At 42.6% G+C, this 27,969-nt stretch overlaps 1 protein-coding gene across 10 annotated transcripts in view; it reads right to left on the reverse strand.

The window, feature by feature from the left end:
- Positions 1–7,944: 7,944 nt before the first annotated feature.
- The window catches only part of DGKG (diacylglycerol kinase gamma), a 197,702-nt gene continuing 177,677 nt past the window's right edge, over positions 7,945–27,969 (reverse strand). For 7 of the 10 annotated variants that reach the window (XM_019735850.3, XM_019735845.3, XM_074329136.2 and 4 more), the window contains 3 exons: positions 18,353–20,723; positions 9,003–9,141; positions 7,945–8,903 (listed from right to left, as the gene is read on the reverse strand). In XM_019735850.3, the coding sequence (XP_019591409.3) occupies positions 20,625–20,723 (99 nt within the window). In that variant the 3' untranslated portion in view covers positions 7,945–8,903; positions 9,003–9,141; positions 18,353–20,624. Of the gene's footprint in view, positions 8,904–9,002; positions 9,142–17,047; positions 17,174–18,047; positions 18,255–18,352; positions 20,724–27,969 lie in introns of all 10 variants that reach the window. The other 3 variants (XM_074329122.2, XM_074329118.2, XM_074329112.2) reach the window with 3 other exon arrangements.

The raw sequence follows: 27,969 nt of genomic DNA on the forward strand, positions 1-27,969 counted from the left end.
GGGTTGGGTCCTCAGGAAGAGCGGGGAAGGCTGTCCATAGGCTACTGGCACTTTGAGTGCCTCAGAATGCTTGGAATCAACCCAGCAAGTCCTTCTGCTGCTGGTTTCTGCCTCTGAGCTTGCACAGAGGAGGGAGAACAGAGTTCTAAATGCCTTCAGTGAGTAAGTGACTAAGCTCACACCAGGCTGGGGAGGAGGCTCCGATTTGCTCCTCCCCCTGTCTCCCCTCCCCCCTCCACACCTGGGATTTCTTCCAAGAGCCCTTTGTCAACCCTGACCATGAATGGTAGAGGTCAGTCAGTTCAAGCCATTTTGAGCCCAAATCCAGGGTTGACAAGTAACAGAATCCTGCAGTCTGTTACATTTGTTATTTTAAAAGACTTGGTACATTATTACTTACAAGGGAGTAGGATCCCAAGTAGGAATTTTTCTTTCCACAGGCAGGTGTGTGTGTGTGTGTGTGTGTGTGTGTGTGTGTGTGTGTGTGAGAGAGAGAGAGAGAGAGAGAGAGAGAGAGAGAGAGAGAGAGAGAGAGAGAATAGGTATGACTACTGGAGATCTGGCCAGATTTTGTTGTCCATTTCAGACGAGGGTCGACTGCCCCCTTCCCATTGTGAATGACAGCTGTCAGACAAAGGGAGGGTTGCACCAGATTTATCCATCAGGTCCTGAGAGAGGCAAGGCAATAACACTCAGAGTACAGGGGTATTGTAAACGCATCAGAGAGGTCTTGTAATTGCACTTTGTAAGGGGGAATCTAAAAGACAATTCATTTTCAAAGCAAACAGGTTTTCAGAAAGTCTTTTAAATGGATTGGGTTAGTATTGTGTGGCTTTTAAATTACATTGCATGTGTTGAAAAATAGAAGATCTAATGAGATAGAGAATAGCAGTTGCTTTGAATAACAAATGAGTAGGAATGAGCAGACTGGCTTTTGTGCAGGCTGGCTTCCCAGGTGAAGCCCTCCCCTGGAAAGGAGCTTTGGGGTCAGCAAATCTGAATTCTGACTCTAACTGGGCTATCTTGGGCAAGTCGCTTGGCCTCTCTGAGCCTCAGATTCCCCCCTTACAAAATGAGGTAGATGATGACACCAATATCTTTTTTACCTGCAGTTTGTTGAGAGGATCAAACACCAGGTAACAGTGAGTAAATGGTGGCTAAGCCTGCCCTGTGGAGTAGCAGAGGCTCATTTTTTGACTCAGAATTCTTAACAGGTGTGCCTCTCCTCAGGCCAGCTCAACCCAGAAGACTCACACTTACAGGACGTGGAAATGCAGGGGCAGCCCTGGGTTATATTTTCAGAATCCACCACTGGGATTTTAAGCGATCTGTCTTTAGTCGTTTAATAAGTGGTTTAATTTGCATGCACTGTATTTCCACATCTGATAGTTCAACACTGTGTTGTTTTTTTGTCCCAGCCTGTAAGCAGGGACAGGGCTGGACTAAGGGAAAGCTGAAACATTGCATTCCTCGGTCAGACGCTTCGAAACCCTGCAATCAAACTTGAGGCTGTATTTGGAAACAACTGTATCCGATTACGGCTTATTATAGAAGATTCTGAACTTCTAAGAATTCCTCAGTAGGACACAAACAAAATACAAAGATCTCTTCCTAATTTTCTGCTATTAGGAAGTTTTGTCTTCCTGACTTCTCCAGGCATTCCGCATGTTTGTTAAAATGTAGGCACACAGATCCCTGGCCTGTGAAGCTTGGGTGGCTAAAGGCTAGCTTCCCTTGGGCCTGGAGGTGAGAAAGTTTGGTTTAACTCACATACATTTCTGAGAGGTAGACTTCTCCATTAGTTTACCACTGACATCAAGTAAAGGTTTCTGGTGTAAGTGTGTGGCGGTGGGTTTTCAAATCACAGGTGTGGCGCTTCTGAATCTGTAGAATGGTAGGAGAGAGAATTTTGTAGTCGCCTGTCACTCCTGGGATCCTGACAGATCCACAGGAAGTTTTAGTTATAAATGTGACAAGGGAAAGTTGTCATCCAGTCTTCCTTTGCCCTCCTCTCTGGGAAGGAAAGAGTTACGCTTTTCCTGCCCCCGTGGACATTTTATTCTTACAGTTCTTTGAAGTGCCCTCAGAGAGCTAAGCATCAAGCTGAAGGCAGCTCTGTGTATCTTTGCAGCTGATTAGAACATATTCTCCTTTTATTTGCTCACAGAACAAATATTTTCCTTGGAATGAAACCGAGGCTGTGGACCAGCATCAGGCAGGACCAGCCACCAAAGAGGGGAGCCCCCAGCCCCCAGGGCCAGGGCAGCTCAGGGCCTAAATGGTCGCTATCCAGTTGCCTCATTTAGGCCCTATAGACCCATATGGACTGATTAATTGAGTCATTTATTCATTCAGAAATAATTATTGAGCCCCTACCATGAACCAAATACTGTGCAGGTTACAGAAATAAAAAGAGAAACACATTCTGTCATCAAGGGACTCATAGTTAAGGGGAAATAAGAGATGTTTGTACATAATGACTCTAATCACGGTAAAAAAGAAATCAGGGTTGGGTGTGTGTGAGGGTGGGGGGGACTAGCAGAGGTGTGTGGTGCAGTCTGCTGTGGTGTGTACGTGCTTCTGTGGGGGGGGTATGTCTGTGTGGTGTGGGCGTCCTGTGAATATGTGTATGGGAGTAAGTGTATGTGTATGTAGTAAGTGATGATGGTGGTGAATATGGGTGTGAGTATGTGGTAATGGTGGCGGTGAATAGGCATGTATGTGACGGTGGTATGTATGTATAGGCGTATGGATGTTGTGATTGTGTATGTGTCGATCATGGTGGTGGTAGAAATGAGGTCGGGAAGACTTGTAGGCAAAGGAAGATTGGTAGGGGTACGTATATGGGGAGGAGTAGGATTGGTGGTGACAGAGTAGGAGGAAAACCCAGCAGGTAGAGGACCTGTGCCAGCAAAGGCACGGAGATAAGAAACCTCTAGAGGGAATGCGCAAGGGGAGGGTGAGTGGTAGGAAATAAGCTAGGAGGGAGGGTTTAATTTTGATAAATACTTTCTGATGAAGACAATGGAAGGTTTGCACCCCTCCCTCCCCCGCAGCCGTCCCTCTTCCTAAGCTCAGGTGAGGATTTTGGTTTAATGGAGTGGTTTCCTTCCCTAAGGATCAAACCCCAGCTAGGACTCAGCCTCATGACTGAGCCTCTGAGCATTTATTACACCACGCATGGTTCTTGTCCAGCCGCCTCAGCTCTCAGTAACAAAGGTGGATTCTACTGGGCTTGGGCAGAAGAGGTTTAAACGCTCAAATCCCTGAGGCTAAGGTCGGAAGAAAGTGTACTGTGTGGGTACCTACATGGCAAGGGGATCACTAGCTCCCTAACATTTCGTGGGCTACCCTGGTTAGATATGCATTTTGTGGAGCTTTTGAAAGAACAAAGAAAGAGGCAGATGGGAGGCTCTGGTTCCCTTTCTCAAATTTTGGTTTGTTTTTCATTACTTTCCCCTCTCTAGATAGGGTCAAAGCTGCTGCACGATTAAATCTTGGCCAGCTAAGCATGATTTATTTCCATTTTATTAGGCAAAGAAAGAAACTGACATTTACAGAAAATCTAATGTTTGCAAGATACATGTCATCATTACAGTTCCTTGACAGTTAAATATTAGTATCCTAATTTTATAGATGAGGGCATGACGGCTAAGAGAGGTAAGGTAATAAGCAAAAAATCATCTAATAACCTGTGTAGTGAGTTTCCCATCACTGGTCTCCCAGCTGAAATTTGAACCCAAGTCTGTTTGGCACTACAGACCATGTTCTTTTCGTAATGCTTCCTGAAGGTTAGGAAGCCGTGTAATATAGTGAAATGGTGATGCTGTTTATCGTCAGATAAGACAGGTGTTCAAATCCAAGCTCTTCCCCGTACTGGGTAGGCATTTGAGCTTGTATTCCTGCCATCCTTGCTTTCTTGGCAAATATTCATCTGGAATTTGAAGACTTAGTACAAAAACTTGATAAGTATGGGGTGGCCAGATGGCTCAGTTGGTTAGAGCGCGAGCTCTAAACAATAGGGTTGCCGGGGTTCGATTCCCACACGGGCCAGTGAGTTGCGCCCTCCACATCTCGATTGAAGGACAACTCCCTGGAGAAACACACTGTCCCCCAATATTCCCCAATAAAATTTATTTTAAAAAATAATAAGTATTTCATTAGTAATTTTACACTGACTATATGTTGAAGTGATAATATTTGGGATATGATGAGTTAAAGCATTTGATTAAAGTTAATTTCACCTGTTCTTTTTTTAAACACTTTTTATGTGGCTTCTAGAAAATTTAAACTTACATATGTGGCTCACAACTTTATTTCTACCGAACAGCTCCACTCTAGAAGAATAAAAACATAGGATGATATTTCCTATCTTAGTACAATAATGCAAGAACATTTATCATGTGACACCCCACCCCCCACCTCCTGGAAAGGCACACAAGAGATACTTAACAAGCAGTTTCTTTTCCTTCCTGCATCACTAACTGCCCGCTATAGAGAGGGTGGTTCTGGGACCCTCGGTCCTCTGCTAATGTGGAGAGAGTGTCAGGTGACAGCTGCGGAGCTTCTTGTTCATCCCCCCTTGAGGATTCCTTAGCTTTTGGGTCCTACTATTTGAGAGGTAGTTGTTGTAATCCTTCCCCCCTCAAAAAAACCCCCAAAACACCCCAGGGCTAACACTCAGATGACATACATGTTGCTAATTGCCATGGCCCCTAGTCATCTTGGCTTTTCTTTCTTTTAGCAGAAGAAAGTCACGTGAACTGCTTTGGGTGAAATCTGACTTACGTCTTCATTGGATTCAAAGAGAAGAGGAACCTTGAGTTAATGGTAAGGTCTTGTCTACTTATTAGACTCGTAAAATCAGGAAAGGTTTTGGGAATTGACTAGTCCCATGTGGATGCCCCTTTCTCAGGAAGTGAGACTGAGAGGTTAAGGGTCTTGCTTAGGGGAACAAAGCCAGCCCACTTTTTTTCTGAGATGTTCCCTTTCCAGCTTCTCCCAGAGGGCCACTCCGCCCACCCCAGTTTGGTACTTCATCCTCTTCTGTTGCCTTTTTTTCTCTGTCTTCCCTTTAATATAACAGAAAAAGATTTTGAATACACACCAACAAATGAAGCGAGGGAGACTTTCTTGGCCTTGGCAGAGGTTCAAAGGAGAAAACAACCTGTATGTTTGGAGGAGCAAGGATTTGAACTCACAGGCTCAAGGCTTGAGGCCTGGCCATATGGCCTTGGAAAAACCTGTTTCCTCATCTTTAATTAACCTCACTGGGTTGTTGTGAGGAGTAAATGAGACCACGTTTCTGAAAGGACTTTGTGATCTGTGAAGCACCATATCCATGGTAGTTATTAGCATTCATTAGAGGCTAGGAGATGTTGTCGGCTGTGGAAGCAGGATGAATTAGCAGGGTGACGTGGTTGCCAAAGAAAGCTAATGTGGTATCCAGGGCGAAGATGTAGCTCTGCACATGCCCACCTGTTTTTGCGGCACTATGCTGCGTTTGGTTCTAGGAATCGCATGTTAAGACAGACCTTGGCAAACTGTTGTTGCTCTACAGAAAGTCGTAAGAATAGGTTAAGGTTTGAGAGTCATGACATATAAAGGATGATTTAAGGATTTAGAGGATGTTTAGTCTGGAGGAAAAAAAATAATACAGACCTAGGAGGAGATAGCTGTTCCCAAATATCTAAAAGGTGTCCTGTGGAAGAAATGTCTGATTTATTTTGCATTGCTAGTGGCCAAGCCAGGGCCCAGTGATGGGAGTTAATGGCAGGCAGATTTGGGTACAGTAGGAGCCTATCTAAGGCTCTGAGAACTGGTTCCACATGGGCTTCCTGGGAGGGTAGTGAGTGGGCTGCCCACCAACGGAAGTCTTCAAGCAGGGGTGGCTTTGCACGGGACAGGTGCCATACTGGGGAGTCTTGCTCTGGCTAAGTGGTTAAGCCAAGTGCTCTCTGCAATTCCTCCAATTCAGAGACCTCGATTATCTCCTGATGTTTCTCATCTTTCTTTCTGAATTACTTCATGGCCATTTTTGCTGCCTTTGACTTTCTGCTCCCTCTGTGAACAGCTTTAGGGTTTTGGATTCAGAAACATTTCTGTAATGATTGATAGTCTGGTTTAATGGAAAGTAGGAGGGAAGAACATTAAAAAACAAAGGCAATTTTGTTAGTTTTAAGGACACACAGTAACCTGTTAAGTGGGGGAAGGAGCAGGAACACAGTCCTGCGTTTTAGAAAGTCTTGTAAATGCTACAGCAAATGGCCTATTCTTTGCTATTGTTTAAAAGGCAAACAACTGCTAAAGGCCTTTGTTCTTGAATGGATTAGCATCTTCCTAGTTTATGCAATTCTTTTGTTTGCTACAGTTTCAAGAAAATTCTCACTATAAGAGTTCTAGACCATAAACTACTTTCTGGATTTATAATTTAAGTGTTTCTGCTGATTTTGGTTATATCAAATTTGGTATAGGAGGTGTTTACTTGATTTCTTGACTCTAAAAAAGCCCTTTTCTTGAGGAAAATATTTTTCACGTATAGTTAGTGTTGCAGCTCAGAGGGTGAGAAGATAGCCAAATCTCCCAGTGGAGTGGGCAGCGGAGCTATTTCCGGTATTTTGTTCTGCCCCCAAGTAGCAATTATGCATCTGTCTCACAGTGCCCCACCTCAAACATCTCCACCATCATTTCAAAAACCTCCACCTAGAGTGAGGCACAAAATAGAACTTAGCAGATCCAGGTGGAAGCGGGTGGGAATGGGAAGGAGTGAGTAACATACGGGTTAGGTCCCTGAGGCCAGAGTCCTTGCCCAGCCCTGAGGATGACAGCAGGCATGTGGAGAAGACTGAGGATTCAGGGCGGGATGTTGTGACGTTTGGGGCTTTTGGAACCTTGTTGGTCAGTTAAGGCAGAAAGAGCTGGAGAGACAACAGCAATGGGTCTTCAAATCCCAGGGACTGACCTGTCAAGCCAGGGTGGGCAGGGAGGTGGGGCCGAAAAGGCAGCAGGAGCTGCAAGCAGCTGCAAAGCATCCAGGGCCTCATTCTCTGGGGCTGCTGTGTTGAGCCCGCACCTCCTTCCCTAGCCCCGCCCAGGTGTGACCTTGAACCCTTGGCTCAGGACAGCCTCAGCCTGGAGACCAGATAATGGACTTGTTCCTGGGGTCTAAATTCTGAGAGAGGGGCCAGCCAACTCTGATGTGAAGTCCATGGCCTTGCTTCCCATCTGCTCTTTCCTTCCAGACCTGCTTCCTCTTCAGGTCTCTTCTGTCTCAGAGAGGTCTTCTACAGCATCCAGTTTCTGAGTTGGTCTAGAGCTATAGCTTGTCTCTGTCCTCCAGAGTTCCTGCCCCCCAGCAGGGCATGGTAAGCAAGAGGATCTATCTTCAGTCCAGATTATAAAATATCAGATTTCAGGGTCCCACTCTCAGAGATCATGATTCAGGAGGTCTGAGCAGAGCCCAGGCATCTGGACCTCAGGTGTTTCTGACATAAGCAGTCCATGGGCCACAGTTGGAGAAACACTAGTTCAGAAGAGAGAAAGTGAATATTGGTGTATGAGAGAGACAGAGTTGAGTTACTTATTTGTTACTTGTTGAGCAAGTCAATTACTGTCTGAGTCTTTGTTTCCTCACCTATAAAATGCTAACCACTTCACAGGAGACTTTTCAGATGTCAGAGTTTTCAGTTTTCATATATATATATATGAAATATTTATCAGGGGCTTAATAGGATTTTTGACTTCCTTTTGCCCTCCTTCAATACCAGGGGCAACAGAGATTTTCAATTCTTCCAAGTCCTGGCATATGAGTGGACACTCCGTGGTAGTGGGCAACTGCAGAAAGGTTACAGAATAGTCTAGAGGAGCATGCATGTCTCTAGTGCTCTGTGGCTGATCAGAGAATCCGGATTTCTCAGGCAATGGCATGAAAAGAAAGGTCAGAGGTCAGCCATCTGCTGTCATGTTTATTTGCAGTACACCACAGTCAGGACATACATATACACAATATATTACAGAACAAGTCCACGGCACTCTCTGCAGGCAGACAGGCAGGCTTGAGCAGGCAATCACCGTTACAGAACAACACATCTATGGGTGGAGGTGGACGAGCAAGGAGGGAAGGATCTGGACCCTGGCACTGTGCTAACTAGTTACCGCCTCCGTCTCGTCTGGTGGAGCCTGCATTTATGGGTCGCAGTTGATGTGTGCTAGGACCTGTACCTTGTGCTCGGGGTCACCCCCAAACGCTGAGGTTAGGTAAGTTCCCTAAGAGGAAGCAGTGCTTTTCCACTGGTGGGATTGAATTCTCTCCGAACACACTGGCAATTAGAAAGGGTAAAATAGGTTTGATACACAGAAGAGAAAATGCTTACACTTCAGGGATTGAGTGTGTGTGTCTGTATATGCACGTGTGTGAGTGTGTGTATAGGTGGAGGGCTTATCAGAGTTTCCTTGTAGTGTTTTTTTGTTTCATGTTGGCCCTCCAAAACAGCTGATTTCTGAGCATGATCAACCTTTAAGAGGGAACGAAGGTAGATTCTCAGCCGAGGGCCTGGCAGTAGCCCTCCTGGGTCACAGGGCTGGGGGAAGACCCATGAGAATGAGGACCCTGCCCTCTCTCCAATGGCCGCAGCGTTTACCCCAGGTGAAGGCAAGATCCTTAAAGCAGAAAGGTCTTTAGTGCCCACTTTTTGATAAAAGGAGAGAGATCCCAGAAGGCTAAAGGACATCTCCAAGGCCACGTGGCTGAGACAGGACTATAACCCACTCCTGGTGTTGCTCTTGTTTCCCAGGCAGAGTTTCATCCCTCAAACCACCGTGGGACGTGGAATGGCTCCCTTCTTCAGCTGCCTCTATGGAACATTTGCCAAGCTTTTCCAAGATAGAGGAGTCTTACTTGTTTTCTGCAGAGAGAGAAAAGCATCCATCAGAACCCCCTTAGCTGGTGACTTCTTAGAATTATGATTACTTGCTAACAATAACAACTTCTCTAAGATATCTACCGAGCATTGAGGATGATGGTACAGAGAGGCACAAAAGGTTCTTCTCATTCTCTGGAAGAAGGCAGCTGTGCTGTAAGCTGGGTCAGCAACTTTCTCTAGGATCCTCCTCTCTTCAGTTTGGTCTCCTGCCTCTTGCCATCTGGAGAAAAAAGAAAGAAAGAAAACATGGCATGCTTTGAAATCTGCCTTCTTGTCAGGTGACCTCACCACTAGACACATTGCCTTTCTCAAGACTGTAAGCTACTATGGCGGGTTTGTGCAGCTCAAAAGAGGAAACCTCTGGAGCATCAGGCACAGTCCAAGTGGAGACCTGGCTTGTCCCCTACCCAGGGACCACGGAAAACGGCATTGGAGAGGAACTCTGTGTATGGTGACAAGGAACCAAAGCTGAATGACCACAATTCATTACTCAACTACCATCGGCAGAGCACAGACATTATGTTATGTTGGCTACCAACTCTGCGTGCAAGGTTGGACTCAATGTCTAAAGAAGGGCCTTTCCAACAAGAGCAGTCTATGATTCCAGAACTCCCTGCTCAATGGACTTTTCATGTTAATTAAGATAGTCTACCAGAAATTGTTACTCCGGTAGGGTTATGTTTATGGGTTTTTACTTATTTGTTTTGCTTTTGTTGATTTTACAGAAGCTAAGCCTTCTCAACTGCTATGGCCTCTAGTCCCTTCTCTGCTCCAGATTCTGTTGTTTTTACACTGAAACTAATATCCTTATGATCTGGGATGCTCAACAATGTCATTTTGTGTTAAACTTCCCAATAGCTCTATACCCACAATGGCCATAGCTATACCTGAGATATGACTCAAAAGGTAAAGAGAAAAAGGGGAGTAGTATTGAACAGAGGGGTTTAAGTTAAGACATTAATGACAATTTCTTGAGAAGTTGAGACACTTGAACGCAATCTGAAATTGGGCTCTGGACGATTTCCTCTGATCTTTCCTGGGCCTTTTAAGTACAGACCTGCCTGGAGATAACAAAGTAGGCTGATGTCCCTTTAAGATCCCTCTGATCCTCTGATTTTATGTATGAACACTCTAAAAATAGAATCATGGAGAGAAAGAAGAGAAACATCATGAGAATAAAAGAAACAAGAAAAAGTGAAAGAAGCAGACACTGGCAGTGGGTGGAGGTTGAGAAAAGCAGAATGTGATGGGAAAAGGAGAAAAAGGAAGAGACCAGCATTGAAACATGTTAGGTTAGGGGATAGTGCCTGGCAAATAGACATTGTTTAATAACAAAGTATTTATTGATGACTAGATGAATAATTGCATTCATTATCCTCTCCAGCCCCATTTTACTTGTAGGAAAACTGAGATGTGATTTGTCCAAGTCACTATTGCGAATTGGTGTCAGGGCAGGAAGTAGAATCGGCCCTACAAGAGAAGCAGTGCAATGCTGAGCAGAGGGAGAACAGCACATTTCCCAACCTGATGCTGTGTATGTAGCAAGTGCCCTTGGGTTGTGGTTTCTGAAGCTCAGAAAGGAGACTGAGCAATGGGATCAGGTTGAGACCCCAGTCTTCTCTGGCACTGCCTCGAGCTGTCCAGGCCTGGTGTAACAGAAGCAGCAGAGTGGAACATCGCTGCAAAGGGCCTCATGGGGCCTCCCACTCCCTTTCCTTTCCTCAATGGCCAGAGAAAGGACCAAATCTTGACCTAAAATCTTCCCTTCTCCTTTTGGGAGACCTGTAAAACAGCTACTGAGTGTGGAGGTTGGGCTCATGGCCTTCCATTGCTGCCTCTGTCTCCTCACTTCTCTTTGAGTTTCCTGAGTGCAGTTCCCAAAAGTTTTCTTTCTCCCCTCAAGAAAATGGAGTCTGTGCAAGGACAGGAATTCTCAACAAGTCAGTTGGAGGCAAGATCAATTTCCTGCAGATAACCTGCCTTTGAGAACATTGGACAGATTTCCCTGTAATTTATTTTTCCTTTGGGGGAAGATGGGAATTCCCATTTATTTCATCTCTCTCTGCCCCGGACCCCGCTCACAAACATCTCAGAACGAATATTTGAGTTGGAGTCCTCTGAGACATCAAGGAGGCTTCTGTCCTTTGATCCCATTTTATTTCTCTCATTGCTCCAAAGCCTCATCATGGAAAAGAGCTGAGAAAGGGGGCAGTGCCACCGTGACGGGGGCTCATCACATGCAAGTGAACTTTGTCATTTGAATACTTATTTTCCCCTATCAGGGAGCTGTGCCAGTTTTAATCACTGGGATATAGGAGGGAACACTGTTCTTTCTCCTCCCTGCTGCAAACGACTAATGCATTGTAGTACAAATAGGCCTCCCTGTTCCGAGGACATAGAGAAAAGAAAAATCACATTGCCTAGACGAGGCAACAAGAGTGTGCAGAGACCCGAATGCCCTCCGACTCCAGGAAGGCCTGCCAAGAGCTCTTACATAAGCTTCAGTGAGCTCATGTGTTTTCATGCCCATCAGCAGATCCTGGGCTTCAGGGCCAGGGGTTAGGCTGGAGGAGGGAGCTCAGAAGAGTTTGTGTTCTTCCAAAGAGGGGGTTCTCTGGGAAGAAAACATGTTCCTCTCTCAGGAAGAAGAAAACAATTTTCATTTCCATGTTAGTCAAGGTAGACTTTCATTCCTCATGGCAGCAATGTCAGGAAAGGAGAAGGTGATGCTTGGTCTTATGAATACCAGGGTGTGGGGGAAGGGATGGTGGGTTGGGATATTTAATTAGCCAAAGGTATGCAGATGTGCACTGGGGGGTATGGTTAAGAAAGCTTTTCCTCCTTATGTATGGGAAGCCTGATGGGTGCTCAGTTAGTTCTGCCAGCCACAGGCTGGGAATCAGGTCTTGGTTTAGTATCAGGTCTTGATTTCCAGTTGTTGCCACCACCTAGGCTGTTCTTGAATAGGAGACTCATTTCATTTATTGACTGAGACAGGCTGAAACCTGCTGTCACTCCTTTTACCTGCTGCCCTTTTGTTTGGCAGAATCACTCAGTGAGCAGACATTTGCAAGCAAATTAACTAACCACCTTGCCGACTATCTTGTCCAGAACATCTGGAGTCAGTCTGCCCTGACCTCAGCAACTACGCACAGAGCAAGTGTAATAATACCCACTTCCCTTACACTTTGCCTATTGAAAATAATATCTCACCCTGCATAAGTGAGCCAATGCGTCTCAACCAGGCTTCCCGGACATTCTCTCGGGGGTTGACACACTTCCAGTTCAGTTATGCCCCACTGGAGGGAGAGGATCCGTCTCTACATATCAGCAGCTTACCCCTCCCCCAGTCTGGCTTCACATTCTTCACATACGGGGGCAGTAACAACAATGGTTTTTTATATGATTAAATGAATCTGCAGATATGATGTTTCACTGTTTGACCTGTCCAAAATAATACTGTGCCCAGTCTTTCTGTAACTACTAATGCTTTAAACAATTTTTACTTCAAAAATAACATGCATAGTCCAGATAAATTTCTAACTCCTCCAAGTGCTTTGCATGTTGTTTTCTGATATCATTAGTGCTTACAACACTTCCCAATTTAGTGTCTTTTGAGAATTTAGTTAATGTGCTGTTTACCTTCCTCTTTCCAGATCAATCAGGAACATTTTGAATACAGCTAAAACCTTCCTTGTGTTCCACCCCAAACTTTCTCCTATAAATGATACAGTGATATCCTCATTCACTTTTATTTGTGACAACTGGATTCGGTCAGTTGAGAAATGACTGAGTTCATGCGCACAACACTCTGAAATCTTCCTCCAGCAACATGGGCACACACAAACTTTAACTCTGAAGAAAAAAATTCCCCCCTAATGATGTATGTATGATATTTTGATGTGAGATGTCATGCCATCTATAATTCATGTAAAAATATTTTGGTGAAAAAAAGATGAAACAAATATGGCAAAATGATAACAATTGTTGAATCTAAGTGCCGGGTCTATGGGTTCTTATGATATTCATGGCTCTACTTTTCTGTATGTTTGAAAATTTTCATAACAAAAGAAATTACTCCCAGATGTTCTAATTCCAGGAAGTATATTTAACTGGGGGGTGGGGGGTGGGGAGCTTCAGGAAGCTGACAGGGAGGGAATGGGAGGTGGAAATGGCTTAATCCTCTTAGGTTTATTATCATTACCTTAATGCCTGGCGGTAGCAGAGGATGATGATAGCAAACCCCAAATAGCAATTCAGTGACATCCTCTATTATTATTACCCTCCATGCACATATTGTTCTCTAAGTTAAAACATCTAATTCTCTATCCTTTTACCTCAAGAATGTTGGGGAGAGAGGAAATATTCACCATGAAGATCATGCCATTTCCTGGTAACCAATTGGTACCAGTTTTCTTAAAAAAAATAATAAATTAAAAAGACAAGAAAAATAAGGTCATGAATTACTTTTAAATTACTGTTGTTTAGTTTCTCAACAGAAAATGCAGACTTTGTGGAATCTTCTGGATTGCCACTTATATTGTGGGGTTCATAATGTCCTTTCCTTTTGTACTGTCTAATGTAAAAAGAAATTATTGTTTTATGATCTCGCACCTTGTAATTCTTGGTAAGATTCCATTTTAAAAAGGATTTTTTTAGAAAGGAAAAAGTTTAGTTTTTTGCATTGCTCTAGAAGTTGTCTTTTTACCCCAAATTATGATTCATCCAACAGATTTTTAAAAGGACATTTCGAATCTGCATTCTACTTTTAGATATCAGTTACTAAATCTGATGTTTGACTACCTGACCTCATTTCACTTGTTCCTGATCTTTAATATGGTCTCTGTGTATCTTTTAATATGACCTTTAATATTATGTGAATACTCTGATCTGGTTGAGTTCTTCACCAGGTGTTCATTGTTGGCTGTCTGTTCTCTGAGTAGTGTCTTAGGATATGGCCAGGCCGGGGCCTTGGAGAGAGAACCTAAGAAGAAGGGAGGCAGGTAAGGTGTATGTGGACTTTCTGCTGCCCAGATCTGCTCCTTCTCCTCAGTGTGCCACTGTGCCCAGACATATGAATGCTATTTCCCACTCCAGCTCTGTGGAAGAGGAAAGAGAGAGACTTGGATTTTCAGTTTGAGAAGGAAGTCAGTCATGCACAGGGGACTGAGTGGTTTGGGGGTAGTAAAACCCTGTCACCATGCTTGAAGCTCAGAGGAATCAATGATGGCGCTGCAGGCATGAACATGGGCTTTGAAGGCAGATACTGATAAATTTGAATCCTGGATCTGCCGCCATAAGAGCTGCTCTGTTTCTTAGTTTCCTCATTTTCGAATATGGAACCACACAGCACCAACTTCATAAGGTTCTTGTGAAGCTGAAAAGTGGTCATAAAAATAATAAGCTTTGGCCTGGACAATAAATGATAGTTGCTACTTAATAACAATTTCATCAATGCCTGCACATTTCCATTTTACCATTAACTCAACTTTAAGTTCCTGTTTTAAAAATAAGATTTCTCAATCCTTTCTTTCATTTTTGGACTGTAGTGTTCATGCTCATCTCCTTTTCTCCAATAAGTCTGCTGAAAAAAAATCAGTTCTCTATCTCTTTTCATCTCATGAATCTGTATCTTATTATGCCGATCACCTACTGTGCTGTAACTCCACTTCTGTGCTGCCTTTTTATTCTTTGTCAATTCTCTCCTGATCTCTAAGAAGTAGAATGCAAATATTTCTGTCTTTCTGTCCACGTTGAATTTCATATTTTCTGAATCATGAAGCTGCCCTCCATGTGACCTAGAAAGCCCTTTGATGATCCATATTTAGCTGTATCCATCACTCAACAGATGTCTGGGTGGTTACAGGCCCCCATGAGCTCCCTCTACATCCTGTGGTTTCAAGTTCCTGAGTTGCTAGTTAAAAAGCTTTCATCCACACTAACCCCCCACCCCACCCCTTCCCCTATCCATTCCAGGGTAGAAGGACAGATATCCACTTTAGCTATTCATTCAACAACTATTTACTCATTACCTACTACATATTTGATGCTGGGTTAGATGTTATCCTCTTTGCTTCCAAATTGCATTTTTTCTAATTTGATCCATTTAGAGTAGTCATCCATGTTTTCTGATTATTTCTCTAGAATCTACATTGAGCATCCAATTAAATGGTCTTTTCTATTTGCGGTGTGTCCTGACCCCAGGGAGACTTGGAGGCTTACTTGCAAACTCTGATACCTTGGTATAATGCACCTGCCATTGATTGCATCCACATATTTCAGGATAACATCGGTTCACTGTGGGCTCCCTCAAAGGGAGTTTAGTTAGCAGGTGAGGCTGCAGGGCTCTGCTTGCCATCCTGCACTACCAGTTAAGAATGAACTGGTAGCAAAGGTGGAATGCTCAGAAAGTGAAGCAGCTAATTTCCCAAAACCCTTAGTTTTCTGAATCCCTGGTTTCCTACAGAGATGCCCATGAAGAAAAAATCCTCTCTGCTTTTTGAGCTCTCTGGTTCTTCCCATTAGATAGCATCTCTTGGCATCTAAAAGGCAGCCTGCCATTCTGTTCTCCTGTGGAACACAGATGGCCCAGCCCACGCCTACCACTAATGAGGAGCACATGCAAAGCCTTCTTGTTGGAGGTGCCCTTCCTCAACCCCAGCCCTCCTTCCCTGAGCGGGCCAGTCACTGTTGACCACGGCATTTATTCTGAGGAGGCTGCTTGCGGCTCTCCCACTCACAGAGTTAAACAGAAAATCTATTAGGTAGGTCTTGGGAAACAAGTCCCATTCAGCTAGAATTTGAAACATTGACGATTAATGGATGGCTGCCAATTTGATTGCAAGGGTGAGGTTTTGGGTTCCAGCTGTCCATGGAGGCTGTTGAGTTTCAATGTGAGCAAGCACTGGAGTCCTTCATTAGAAACATAGTTAGAGGGCTATACAGAGGTTGACCAGATAGGAGATCAATTTGTCAATGCTGTGTAATCTCACCTAGGAGGATAGTAGGGTTGGAAATAGTTATATAAGAATGTTAAAGACACTAAAGTATAGTAGAAATAGCAAAAATTTTGATGTGAGACAGACCCATTTAAGACCTAGCTCTACCATTGCTATGTTGTCTGACCTTGGGCAAGGTACTTCACTTTTCTATGCACTAATTCCTTTGTCTGGGAAATAAGTACAATGCCTATATCATAGGCTACTTTGAGGATTAAATGGGATAGCACATGAAAACACTTTTACATAGTTCCTTGCATGCAATAAGCAATAAATAAGAATTCCCTTTCTTTTCTTCCTTTCTTATTTTCTCTCTGTATTAGAAAGTTAAATGATGCACTCCAATATGGTGGAACATCAAGGTAAGCTAAAAACAATGGCTCCATGTGAAATTCTGTGCAATTCGGCTCTTTTGTTTTCTCTAAAACTAGATTGATATTTGAGAACTGTGTTCTTTAGACTGGGTTCTGTTCCATGGAGCTACACGGATGAAGTCTGACACCTGGCAGCTATCATGTTTTCCCCTTGCTTTTTCCCCACTCAAGGGACAAAGAGTCCAGATCCTTGATTCTTGCTTGAAGACATGTAGAACAATCGGACCATGGCAACAATAAAAGCAGCTAAACAATCATATAGAAGAAACAAGAAAGAGTGTTTTAAGAGTGGAGACTCCTTATCCTAGAAAAGTACTTTTTGGAATATTATTGCAGAGGATGCTTACTTGCATGTTCCCAACTCCACTGAGAACAAAAAGAAGAAATGGTGGGCTTAAGGCAGTGTTTCTAATCTATAGATATTGACAGGCCTCTTACGGTTCTTCACTGTGAGTTCTTAGAGTTAAGCCTCTCTATGCATCTCCCAGAAGGGGAACTGTTATGTGACTGCAGAACCCCTTTTTCATGAAGCATTTTATGGATACTAGTATTTTGTGAAAACACATTTTAGGACATTATGGTTTCAGATATATGGTACTGTTTGAAATAAGTTCCTGATGGATTTTTATTGCGTCCTGGAACTGGTGTCCAAGGAACACTATGCAGTTTCCTTCTTTGGAGGGTTGGCAGACTCTTCCTCCCTCCTTTCCCCTCCCTATTCTTCTTCCTTTAACATTAAGTATTAGGCACCCACCTGCCTGGAGCGTTGAGGTCTACGCCTGTGACACAGGGAATCTGGGAGTCTAGATCCTTTTCATCCTCATGATTCTATTTTTATGGATCCCAATTGTGGTAGTGTTCCACAGAAGGTACAGCCTAGCTGGGACAGGAGGTAGCAGAGTTTTAGCCAGCAGGAGAGGGGGCTAGAGATGGGAAAAGTTGATGTAATTATTTTTGGCAGGAGTTGGAACCAAAGCAGCAGGAGAGAGTAAGTTTTAAGACTCTCTGGCAAAGTAACTTCCTAATCTGTCACTGAGTATGTGTAAAAAAGTGATTAGTGGGCCTCTATATTTATCATGATTACTCACAAATATGTAATTTACATAATATATACAGTACATTAAGTACTATGTCACCTTATATAATGTGCATATGTATAATGTATATGCATGTTATGTAATGCCAGTCTGGAGGCTCTTCCAGGTTCTGCCAAGTATTTCCTAATTTATTTGGCAATTTTAACATATCTTTTCCATCTGTGGAAAGAACTCTCTTGAGAGGAGCTGGTCTCTGACCTGAAATATAACCATCCTACTAAGTCTATCTCCATTTTCAACTCACTGGAAGAAACCCACAAAGACAAAGCCATAATGAGGCACAACTCCCACCTAGCCCGTTAGTCCAGGGACAACACAATGCGTCAAAGATTTCCTGTGTGTTTTTTTTTTCCTTTTTATTGCTAGTGGGGTGGAAGCCTGGGGGCAGGTGAGAACATGTCTGTGGCATGGCCAGAATCAGAATAAGATGAGGAATAAGGACTGATTCTCCCCTGACTGCCTGTGTGATTTTGAGAAGTTACTAAACCTCTACAAGCCTTGTTTTCCTCATTATTAAGATTGGGATGATAATACCTTCTCTGCCAACCTCAGAGGTTGCTGTGAGGACCACTCTGACGAGGTACTCTACAGCAAGGAACCACAGTCACACAGTTGAGGGATGAGTTGCAAGGTCAGGTTAAACAACACTAGGCTTACTGAGGTTATCAAAATGGAAGTACAATTCCACTAAAGTTTGTTATACTCTGTGGCTCTAAGGAAGACTTGGGACATGTCTCCCGAGCAACACTGTAAGTCCAATTCACTAGAGTAGAGCAGGCAGGAGGCCAGTCTCTGACTTGTGAGTCTTCGAGAACCAGTTTCACCTGTTGATACCGCCATGTCTCAACAGCCTCAATCTTGGGGCTGAAACACATGCAAAAACTTCTGTAAATGTCTTAGAATCAGTGACCCAAACCTGAACCTATGTTTGTTTCAGAATCAAGTGGTTTCCAAGATAGTACCTGTTGTCATTCTGGAGCTTGTTGGTCCCGTCACCAAGGATCCAGTCATGCAGGATATTCTTTCGTTGGCCTGGCTTGCCCGCTGCCCAGTGTTCTGCACTGTTAGGTTGAGCGGGATGGTCACAGATGTCCATCCTAGATGCCTGCTTCCTTCAGTTAGGACCAACATGTACACACAATCTTAATTTTCCCTTCCTTGTGCAAAGCTCTTGACCTAGTGCAAGGAGACCAGAGGAAACTCAGTGGAGTGATATCAAATGGGCCCAGGTCCCCTCTTGAGAAATCTCAGAGGGGATGAAGGTCTGAGGGCGCCAAGGTGCCAAGGCAAATCTTTCTTTCTACCTGCGAAGCTCCACAGAGACTTGCCCTCAGGAAAGGAGGGTAATGCCAGCACCAGTTGAATGAGGCCCACTGGGCTCTGCTGAGACCCCTCTGTGTTCTGGCTGGCAGGACCTTGCAGAAGGTACCTCAGTTCTTCTGTGACTCTCCACTGAGGTCATCCCTGCAGCCAGGGGTGTTTCCAGACGGAGAAACTATGACCAGGATGAGGTGACATGTGGAGAGTTCAATATGATGATCTGTCCAGTGCTTTCAACCCCAGACCAACTTCTCACCAGTTCAGGCCAGAGAGAATCTCTGGGAAGCATTATGAGGCCTCATTTTCTTCATTTGGGCTTGTCCCATCCACACACGTGCTGCACATTCAGTCTTTCCTGGCAACCTGGAGCCAAATGGAATCATTTCTCAGTGACTAGAATGACCCTATTTCCGGGATGTGTGGGTTATTTTTTCTATTAAAGATCTTCTTAATGGCACCTATTCCCAAACCACGTTAGCCAAGATACCATGGACAAGTCTCTTCACTTTTCTGAGACTTGGTTTCCTTATCTGACAAATGGGGGAGTAAATCCTGCCCAGCATATCTTTTTTCATGGTTGTTTTGAGGACCCAGAATAAGAACTCTCAGTCTCTCTATGTAAAGAAGCTACTTTCATTTCCCTTAAATCTCACAATTACCATGGAGTAATGTGTCTTGACAATGAAATGGCGGAATGGAGGAGTAAGAACCTTCTTTTTCTTTCCCACTTTCCGTTTCCATATTACATATGTTTTTTTTTTCAACCAGGAAAAGTCCATCAGTAAATAAATATTTATATTTATAAATATATATGCTACATATATGTACACACATGTAAGACCATCTGCAGGACCTTTAGGTCATACTCTGGGAGTGGTGGGTGCAAAGAGGCAGGAGGGAACCCTCTAATGGTTTGTCTTCTGGGCTCTTCAGTAAACAGCCCTCTCCTCCTGTCTTCTCTGCCTTCGGGAATAGTCTGCCACCAGGGCTTGGAACTCAAACAGGAAACACTCTTTGGCTTGAAAAAGAAAGAAGCTGGGGGTGTTTTTTTTCCTTCCCTTTTTACACAATATTATGACACCAATTTGAAAAATAAATCCCAGTTTCTCTGCTTTCCCTCCCAGGTGTTCACAGAACTAAGAAAATAAATACCACATCTAAGGTGTGTTGTGCAGGCAGCTCTGGGGGCTCTTGGAGCCATCTCTAAACAAACACACACACACACACACCAGGAGAAGTCTTCGGGAAAATAACAAGTGCCCACTGACAGCGCAGAGAACCAAGAATGGAAACAGCTTTCTACCGCCTTTCTGCCTCCTCAGCAGGTTCAGGGAGAAGTTGTCGCTCGAAGGACAACCAAGAAGCCAGCGTGCACTTGCTGAGCTCTGCCAAGGGTTATGCGCTGAGAGTCGGAGGCCGTTTGTCTCTTTACAGAGGGACCTTTGTGTAAGTTCTTTGGAACGGGAGCTCTTTCCCTTGGCCACATCCGATCGCACCATAGGCAGGAAACCTGCATCCCGCTCCTTGCGAGCGTCCATAAGGAAACTTGCAGGACTGGTGGGCAGGAAGGGGGATTTCTCCTTCAGTCTCAGAAACTCAAGGCCTTCTTGGAATGTGGAGGTTGCTGCATGAGCCAACCGTACCCTGGTGGGCCCTAAGTCCATTCAAAATGTTCTATTGGCACTGGCTCTACTGGGGTGTGTCCACCGTTGAAATAAAACGTATGACAGGGTGAAGGTTTCTTCCTGAAGGGTGGCTTTACTTCCACTGGTTAGAGAAGAGAGAGAGAGAGAGAGAGAGAGAGTGTGTGTGTGTGTGTGTGTGTATTTGTGTATCTCTGTGTGTGTGTGTGTGTGTGTGTGTGTGTGTGTGGCAGTTTCTTGTTTTCTTGGTTTAACTGGCATTTGGCACAGTTTAGTCTTTTGAACGGCTCTTCCTCCTCAATGAAAAGAAGCTGCTCTTCTGGGGAGGCCCCATCATCATGGGCACTTGGTTCTTGTGAACAATTTTAATCTAAAAGCAAAGAGGCAGAAATGAATTAGTGCCATGCAAATCCCAGGAGACTATGGTTGAGGGAGACACAGAATGCGGAAGGAAGCCAGCTTCGGGTTGGAAGGAACCCCATGCAAAAAGACGACTGTCCTTGAACAACTTCAGAATTGGCAACTGGACCCTGACTGGGCCTGGAGTTTGGCACTGCTGGAAGTGAGGGGCGGAAACACTGGGGAGAGACAGGTGTGAGCTTCCCACGTGGTGATCAAGACGCACCTGTCCTGTGTCCTTGCTATTAATAGACTCTAAGAATGTCACTGCCAGAGAAGACCTCGGGGACCATCTCATTAACCCCCTGTGAAGGATACAGGTCTAAAGTCACACAGAAAGGGGCAGAAAAAGCCAGGCCCAGTTCTTCAGATTCCTAACCTCCATTGTTTCTGGCCATTCCTGCTTGCGCAGTGCTGAGATGTCAACCAGTAACTCAAAGTTGACCTTTTGTCTGGCCTCTGACCCAAGCAACATCATCTGGAGTGTTTCCAAGTGAGTCTCTTAGATCTTTCCTCTTTTCTTCGCCTTCCAGGAAAGACCCAACTTTGCTTTAATAGCATGCTTTTGTTTTGTTTTGTTTTGAAATATAGGTTTTATGAGTGTTTTCTCCCATAAACTTTAAGTCAATTCAAAGTGAAAGACACTGGTGAATTCTCGTTTTTGTCTGTCTTCCCAACCTTATCTCAGGCCACGGCATCAAAATGCTCGATCCCTATTTTAATGTGGCCTGGTGACACTGCCACATTCATAATCTGCATTATCAGTCCATTAACAACATTTATCAAGCTTGACATGTGTTCAGAGGAGGAAGATAATGTGGAAACAAGAGGCACTTAGGATTCAAAGACCAGGGTTTGGGTCCCAGAACGCCTACTTCTTTGCTGTGAGCCTTTAGACAAATCCCTTAACCTTCAAAACCAGGCTGGCAGAACTGTAATATGAGGGTAACATCTGTCCTATTTTTCTCACAAAGTTGTTGTGAAGGTCAAATGGTATACTGTCAATGAAAGCACATTGTAAAGTGTAAAATGGAATGTAACAGTTAGTTAAATAATTATCTTACACTGGAGAAGGAGAAAGATGTACGTCAAAAGCAACACAATCTATGAACTCATTCTCATGGTTTTTATCACACGATTGGAAATGATAGCGTGACCACAGAGAACAACAGAAGCACTCTTGGAGAGACCATCAACAAGTTTGAATGAATGTAGGCTAAAACCAAGTGGTGTCAAAAAGAAGTTAGATAAGGAATGAGAAGAATCTGAATGGAGCAACTGAGGAAGAATTTTTAAGATTTGAAAGAAAGGGAAGGAAACGTGATGTTGAAAAGAAAAAGGGGAGGCACTGAGAAGAGGGGGCATGTATGAACTGGTTGAGCAGGGGGCCAAGGATGAGAAATGAGATTGGGAATACAGATGGGGCAGTTGGTGTAGGGCTTTAAAGGGTTTAATGTGAGGTGATGGGGGAACCACAATACGTTTTTAAGCTGATGAGAAAAGAGTTTCAGGGAAATTATTCAACAGTTGCTGTCAGGGCAAATGGGAGTGGGGAAGAGTCTGGCCAAGATGGTACTACTGCAAGCCAGATTTAAATTTACAAGGCCTCAGGCTATGGAAAGAAAAGAGAGGGACCAAAAGTCATTGTGGAGAATTCCTGAGTGATGGAAGCTGAGAATGACTCTTATGTTGGTTCCACCAGCCTGGAGATCAATCTTTCTGTTTTGTGGTAGTCTCCAGGGGAGCAAACCAAAAATACATCAGGCACTATTTTATGTTATGTGCCTTATTATGGGCATTATGTTGATTCCAGAAGTTATGGGAGTGAGGCACAGGCTGGGGAGGCCAGCTCTTCTCTGCAGCATGTAATTTAGCACTCTTGGATGACAGCAATTTGTGGCACATTTTCTCAAGCCCCTGAGGGGCAAAACTTCATCTTATTCACCTTGGTATTTCCTGAGCCAGAGCAGTGCCCAGTCAGAGCACAAGCTGTGGAACTACTGACTGATTAGCAGACCGATGCGAGAGAGCGAGAACTCCTGGCAGAGAGGATGGCTATGTTTGGGGCAGAGCGTGGCAGCTGCTGTACTGCCTACATTTCCCGCTAAGGGAGCCCTTTATTTTAGACAACAGAAGACCCTTGCTTCTCCTTTTTCTCCCTCTAGTTGAGCTAGTTATTTGCTTGTTAGCACCTCCAGGGCAAAGAGGAGGAAGTGAAACTCAAATCCTTTTCATTTGGCTTTTCAGCAGTTTTAACAAAGGTCTTATGGGGTGGGAATTTGGGGATCCTGGGTAAGAGTAGATTTTTGATGTGGTTTGTGGATTCTGTACTACAGATAACTGTGAGTTGACTGTATGTACACACACTGGAGGCAAGAAGTAAGAGATCCTATCTTCTTCTGGCGTCAAAGAGATGTCAGTCTCTTACCCCCTGACCCCCAAATTAGGAGGGGCCAGTGGAGTTAAATAGCAAAGTTCTCATTTTCGAAGATAGTTGGACACGGCCAAGCCTGCCTTTTAACCCCTGATGGAAAGAGACCATCCACATTTCTGTAGTTAGAACCCAAGCATCTCTGGTAATTGGGCAATTAACTAAAGTCCCTATGATTTTCTTAAAAAGCTTTCATAACATTTACAACATCTGACAAGCACTAGGGGTAGCAGCCCCATGCTTTTCATTCTCTGCTCTATGACAGAGAAGTGATACAGTAGACTCTTGTGTGATAGCTCAAAATTCACAAAACTATTGCAGCATAGAATTCCTCCTTTAAAATAGAGTGAATTTTCAAATTTCACTAGTGCTGGGGTTGACTTCATTTTGGGGGGCATTTTCTGCAAATCAACACATTTTTATTACTTCAAGAGAAGCAATCAATGGAGGAACTTCTTCCTGAATGTTGCCCTCTCAGGGCAAATAATTTCAAATCATGTCCTGCAAAATGGTCAATAACCGTAAGTATACCCTTCCCCAATCATTTGGGAAGTATCCAAGTCTGCCCTAATTTCAGCTGCTGAGAAGTAGAAAGGCTCAAACCTGAAAGGTCTCAACTAGTCTTTGTGATATTTTTAAAAGTCAAGGACACATTCTGGCTTAAAGTGAGTTTTGGGAGGAGAGAGGAGGTTTGCACAGTCTTTCAGGTCTTAGCTATTTTTGGGTTCTTCAGGATGTTAGGATGCCCTGTTTCATAAGAGTGTTTCCTGCCATAAGAGGCTTTCAGGTATAGAGGGACAATCGGGTTTTGCTAGAAGTGGAGGAGAAGTCTGGGATTTTTTGATAAGTGGGGAAGTCCGTCTAGATTATTTGTTCTCAAAGTATGGTCCCTAGAGCAGCGGCAGCATCTCCTGGGAACTTGTCAGAGATGCAAATTCTCAGGCATCCAGACCTGAATAAAAACACCAGCAATCTGTGTTGTAAAAGCCCTTCGGCTGATTCAAATGCATACACTCCATTTGGGAATCACTGGACTAGATAAATAAAATTCTTTTCAACTTTGAGACCCTACTATTACCTAACTCTGGGAGAAGATTCTTAATTTTACTGGCTCAAATGATGCTGCCTAACTGTGATAGTAAAGTCTGAGAGGTCATCTTACAGTGTTACAAGCCCGAGGCAAGTTTTAAAATAGTATATATTTTATATACATTTTTCTTTGTATAAACAAACAGATGCTCGTTTTTGAGAATTTAGAAAATGTGGAAACATTTTAAAAATCACCTAGCAATAACTGCTGTTAACTTTTTGGCATTTTTTTCCCCAGTTTGTTTCTATATTTTTTAATAAAATCGAAATCAGCTTCTTAATCTGCCGTTTTCATTTAATTTTATTTTGCAAGCATTTCTGATGTCATTAAAAATTCATTGAATATAATTTTAAATGGCTGAAAATTATTGCATTTGATGACTCTCACATAGCTCATCTAAGTCTTTCCCTAAATGTTGAGCATTTTAGGTAATTTCCAATTTTTTTTTTTTTTGCTATTATGAGTAATATAGAAATTGACATTCTTATAATCAGTTCCTGTATTTCTGCCTTTTACTTAGAATAAATACTTAGAAGTACATGAACAATTTTAAGGGTCAAACTAAATGAATTGGGTCAATGGATATTAATATTTGTAAGGACCTTCTTGATACATGGCTCCAAATGCTTCCCAGAAGAGCTGTACCAGTTTATACTCTGCCCTCACGATTTGAGAGTGCTGGCCTCTTCGCACACTTGACAGCAATGAATATGATCTTTAAAACAAAAACAAATTGTGCTAATTTGATAAGTGAAACATGGCAGGGCTTCATCAGTATTTTAATTTGAAATTCTTCACCACACTTTTTTCTTGTTATATTAAATATTATTTCTTAGATTTATTAGCCCATGGCATTTCTTCTGTGAATTGTCTGTTCACAATCGTGTCTGTTCACAATTGCATTGTTCGTATTTTCTCCTGCTGGTTTCTAATAGCTCATTCTACATTATGGGTATTAACCTGTTCTTTGAGATAGCTATTGAAAACATCTTGTCCTTAGTCTTTTACATATCTATATAGATTCTTTTTTTTTTTTTTAAAGCAGAGCAGAAACTTTATTTTTTCATCAAGGCATGAAGAAGGGTGAGCTCATGCTCTAACACACCTTATCCTCTGCATTGGTTCTTGATTTGTAGACTCTTAAATTTGATAGTCAAATATGTCACTGTTTCCTTAGAAAGTCTTTGCTCACAGTATAATTATAGTCACCTATTTTCCCCCTAGCTAGTTGACATTTAATTTTTAATGGAATTGGAGCGTTTTTCTGTTTTTTGTTTTTTTTTCCAAGTCAAGCTGTTGTCCTTTCAATCTTAGTTGTGGAAGGCGCAGCTCAGCTCCAGGTCCAGTTGCCGTTCCTAGTTGCAGGTGGCACAGCCCACCATCCCTTGCTGGAGTTGAACCGGCAACCTTGTGGTGGAGAGGACGTGCTCCAACCAACTGAGCCATCCAGGAGCTCAGCAGCAGCTCAGCTCAAGGTGCCGTGTTCAATTTTAGTTGCAGGGGGCGCTGCCCAACATCCCTTGCGGGACTCGAGTAGTTGAATGGGCAACCTTGTGGTTGAGAGCCCACTGGCCCATGTGGGAATAGAACCGGCAGCCTTCGGAGTTAGGAGCATGGAGCTCTAACCTCCTGAGCCACTGGGCCAGCCCTGTTTGTTTTTGAAGTATAGTTTGCGGTGAAAAGTTGGTATATAATGACATTTTCCCAAAAAGGCAAGTTCTTGGATAGTAAATGTTAAACAGTTCATTCCTTTCAAATTAATTATGGTCTTTCTTTTTTTCCCCTTCATTAGTTTTTATGTGTATTAGGGTTTCTTAGGGCTTTCCTCTGTACTGTTGATTTAGCTATACAATATTGTGCCAACAATTGTGGCTTTATAACTATTTTAATACCTTGTGGGAAGCCCTTCTTCATAGTTCTTTCGTAAAATTTCCTAAGTTCCTTAGGTCTTGCATTGTTTTGTTAAGTTAAAAAACAATTGCATTAGGATTTTGTTTGGGATCCCTATCTAGAAACATGGGATGTTAAGGCTTCTTTGTCTATTTTTATGTACCTCATATTATGTAATGTCTTATAGTTAAATAAAACCATTACCACATTTATACTTATATTTTTATTACATTTATTAGACATTTTTTATATTTTAATATCTCTGATTATTGTTTTTCACTTTTTAAAATTAGGTTTTCAAACACATGACATGTTTAAAGAACTAGTTTTCGGTTTTCCTGTTATTTATCTATTTAATATCTGCTTTTATCTTTATTATTTTCTTCCTTCTTTTTCTCCTAAGTTTGTGTTCTTGTTTTTGTAATTTTGGGATTATTGATTACTGTTCCTTTTTAAATGATGGATATACATGAGATTTTGAGTATACTTCCAAATACAGTTTAGGTTATAGTCTATGAGTTTTAAATGAGAGCCTTGTAATTTTTATTACTTTTCAAATAGTCAATAATGGTGGTTTTGATCTCCTCTTAAATCTGCTGTTATTTAGAAAACTTAAAAAATCTCTGAGTAATTGGATTTTGTTTGTTTATTCATTTAATCTTCTATTATTAATTTCTAGTTTTATTGCTTTGTGGTCAAATAAAATAACTTATAATTTCTGCTTCTGGATTTTATACAGATTTCTTTATAAACTGGCTTATGATCTATTTTATTAAATACTCTATGGATCCCTAAAAAATGAGATATTTAACTTGTCGGTTATTGAGTTACTTCATCCAGGTTTTATGTTATTTTTTTATTTTTGCTACATAACGTCAAAGACAGAAAGAAATATTTTAAAGTCTCTCAATACCTGTCTTTCTGTCCACTTCTTATATATCTATTTTTCCTCAAAATATATATTGATATTGTTTTTCACATTAAATATTTTGATTGTTATTAGATACCTAAAATTTTATGACCATTACATCTCATAATTGAGTGTAAAGTGACCGTTTTTTGTTTTTTGTTTTTTCCTAAGGAGGGAGCAGCTCACATTGGCCCATGCTTGGATCGAACTGGCAACCGCGATGTTATCAGCACCGCGTTCTAACTGAGCTAACCAGCCACCCCTAAAGTGACCTTCTTTATTCTGCTTTATGCTTTTGGCATGTTGGAAGGTTAGTTTGTCCAACAATGTAATTAACAATATCATTTCTTGCTTTTAATTTCCCTATGCTTGATAAAGGAAAGATAGATAGATACATATGACTTTTTGTTTTAGATGTATCTCTTACGGTTTAAGAAATATAATTGCATTTAATAGTCTTTTTAAAACTTCGCTTTAATTTCACTCGTTTCAATTTTTACCAAAAGTTTTTTTGTGCTGTGATGTCCTATCATTAATTCTTTAATTCTGAACCACTTCTTAGCTGGTGTGTATCTTCAGGAAAATGTTATACTTTCGTTTTAATTCTTGCAAGCTTAAGAATGACTTTCTATTACTTTCTGTTATGGACTGAGTCATGTCCCCCCAGAATTCGTATGTTGAAGCCCTAACTCCCAATGTGACTGTATTTGGAGATAAAGCCTTTAAAGAGGTAACTAAGGTTAAATGAGGTCATAAAGGTGAGACTCTTATCGAATACAACTGGTGTCCTTATAAGAAGAGACACCAGGAGGGCACGTGCACAGAGAAAAGGCCACTAGAGGACACAGCGAGAAGGTGGCTATCTGCAAGTAAGGAAGAAAGGCCTCACCAGAAAG

This window comes from Rhinolophus sinicus, chromosome 17 (genome assembly GCF_057876585.1).
Source record: "Rhinolophus sinicus isolate RSI-liver-muscle chromosome 17, RSI-T2T, whole genome shotgun sequence".
Classification (NCBI taxonomy): domain Eukaryota; kingdom Metazoa; phylum Chordata; class Mammalia; order Chiroptera; family Rhinolophidae; genus Rhinolophus; species Rhinolophus sinicus.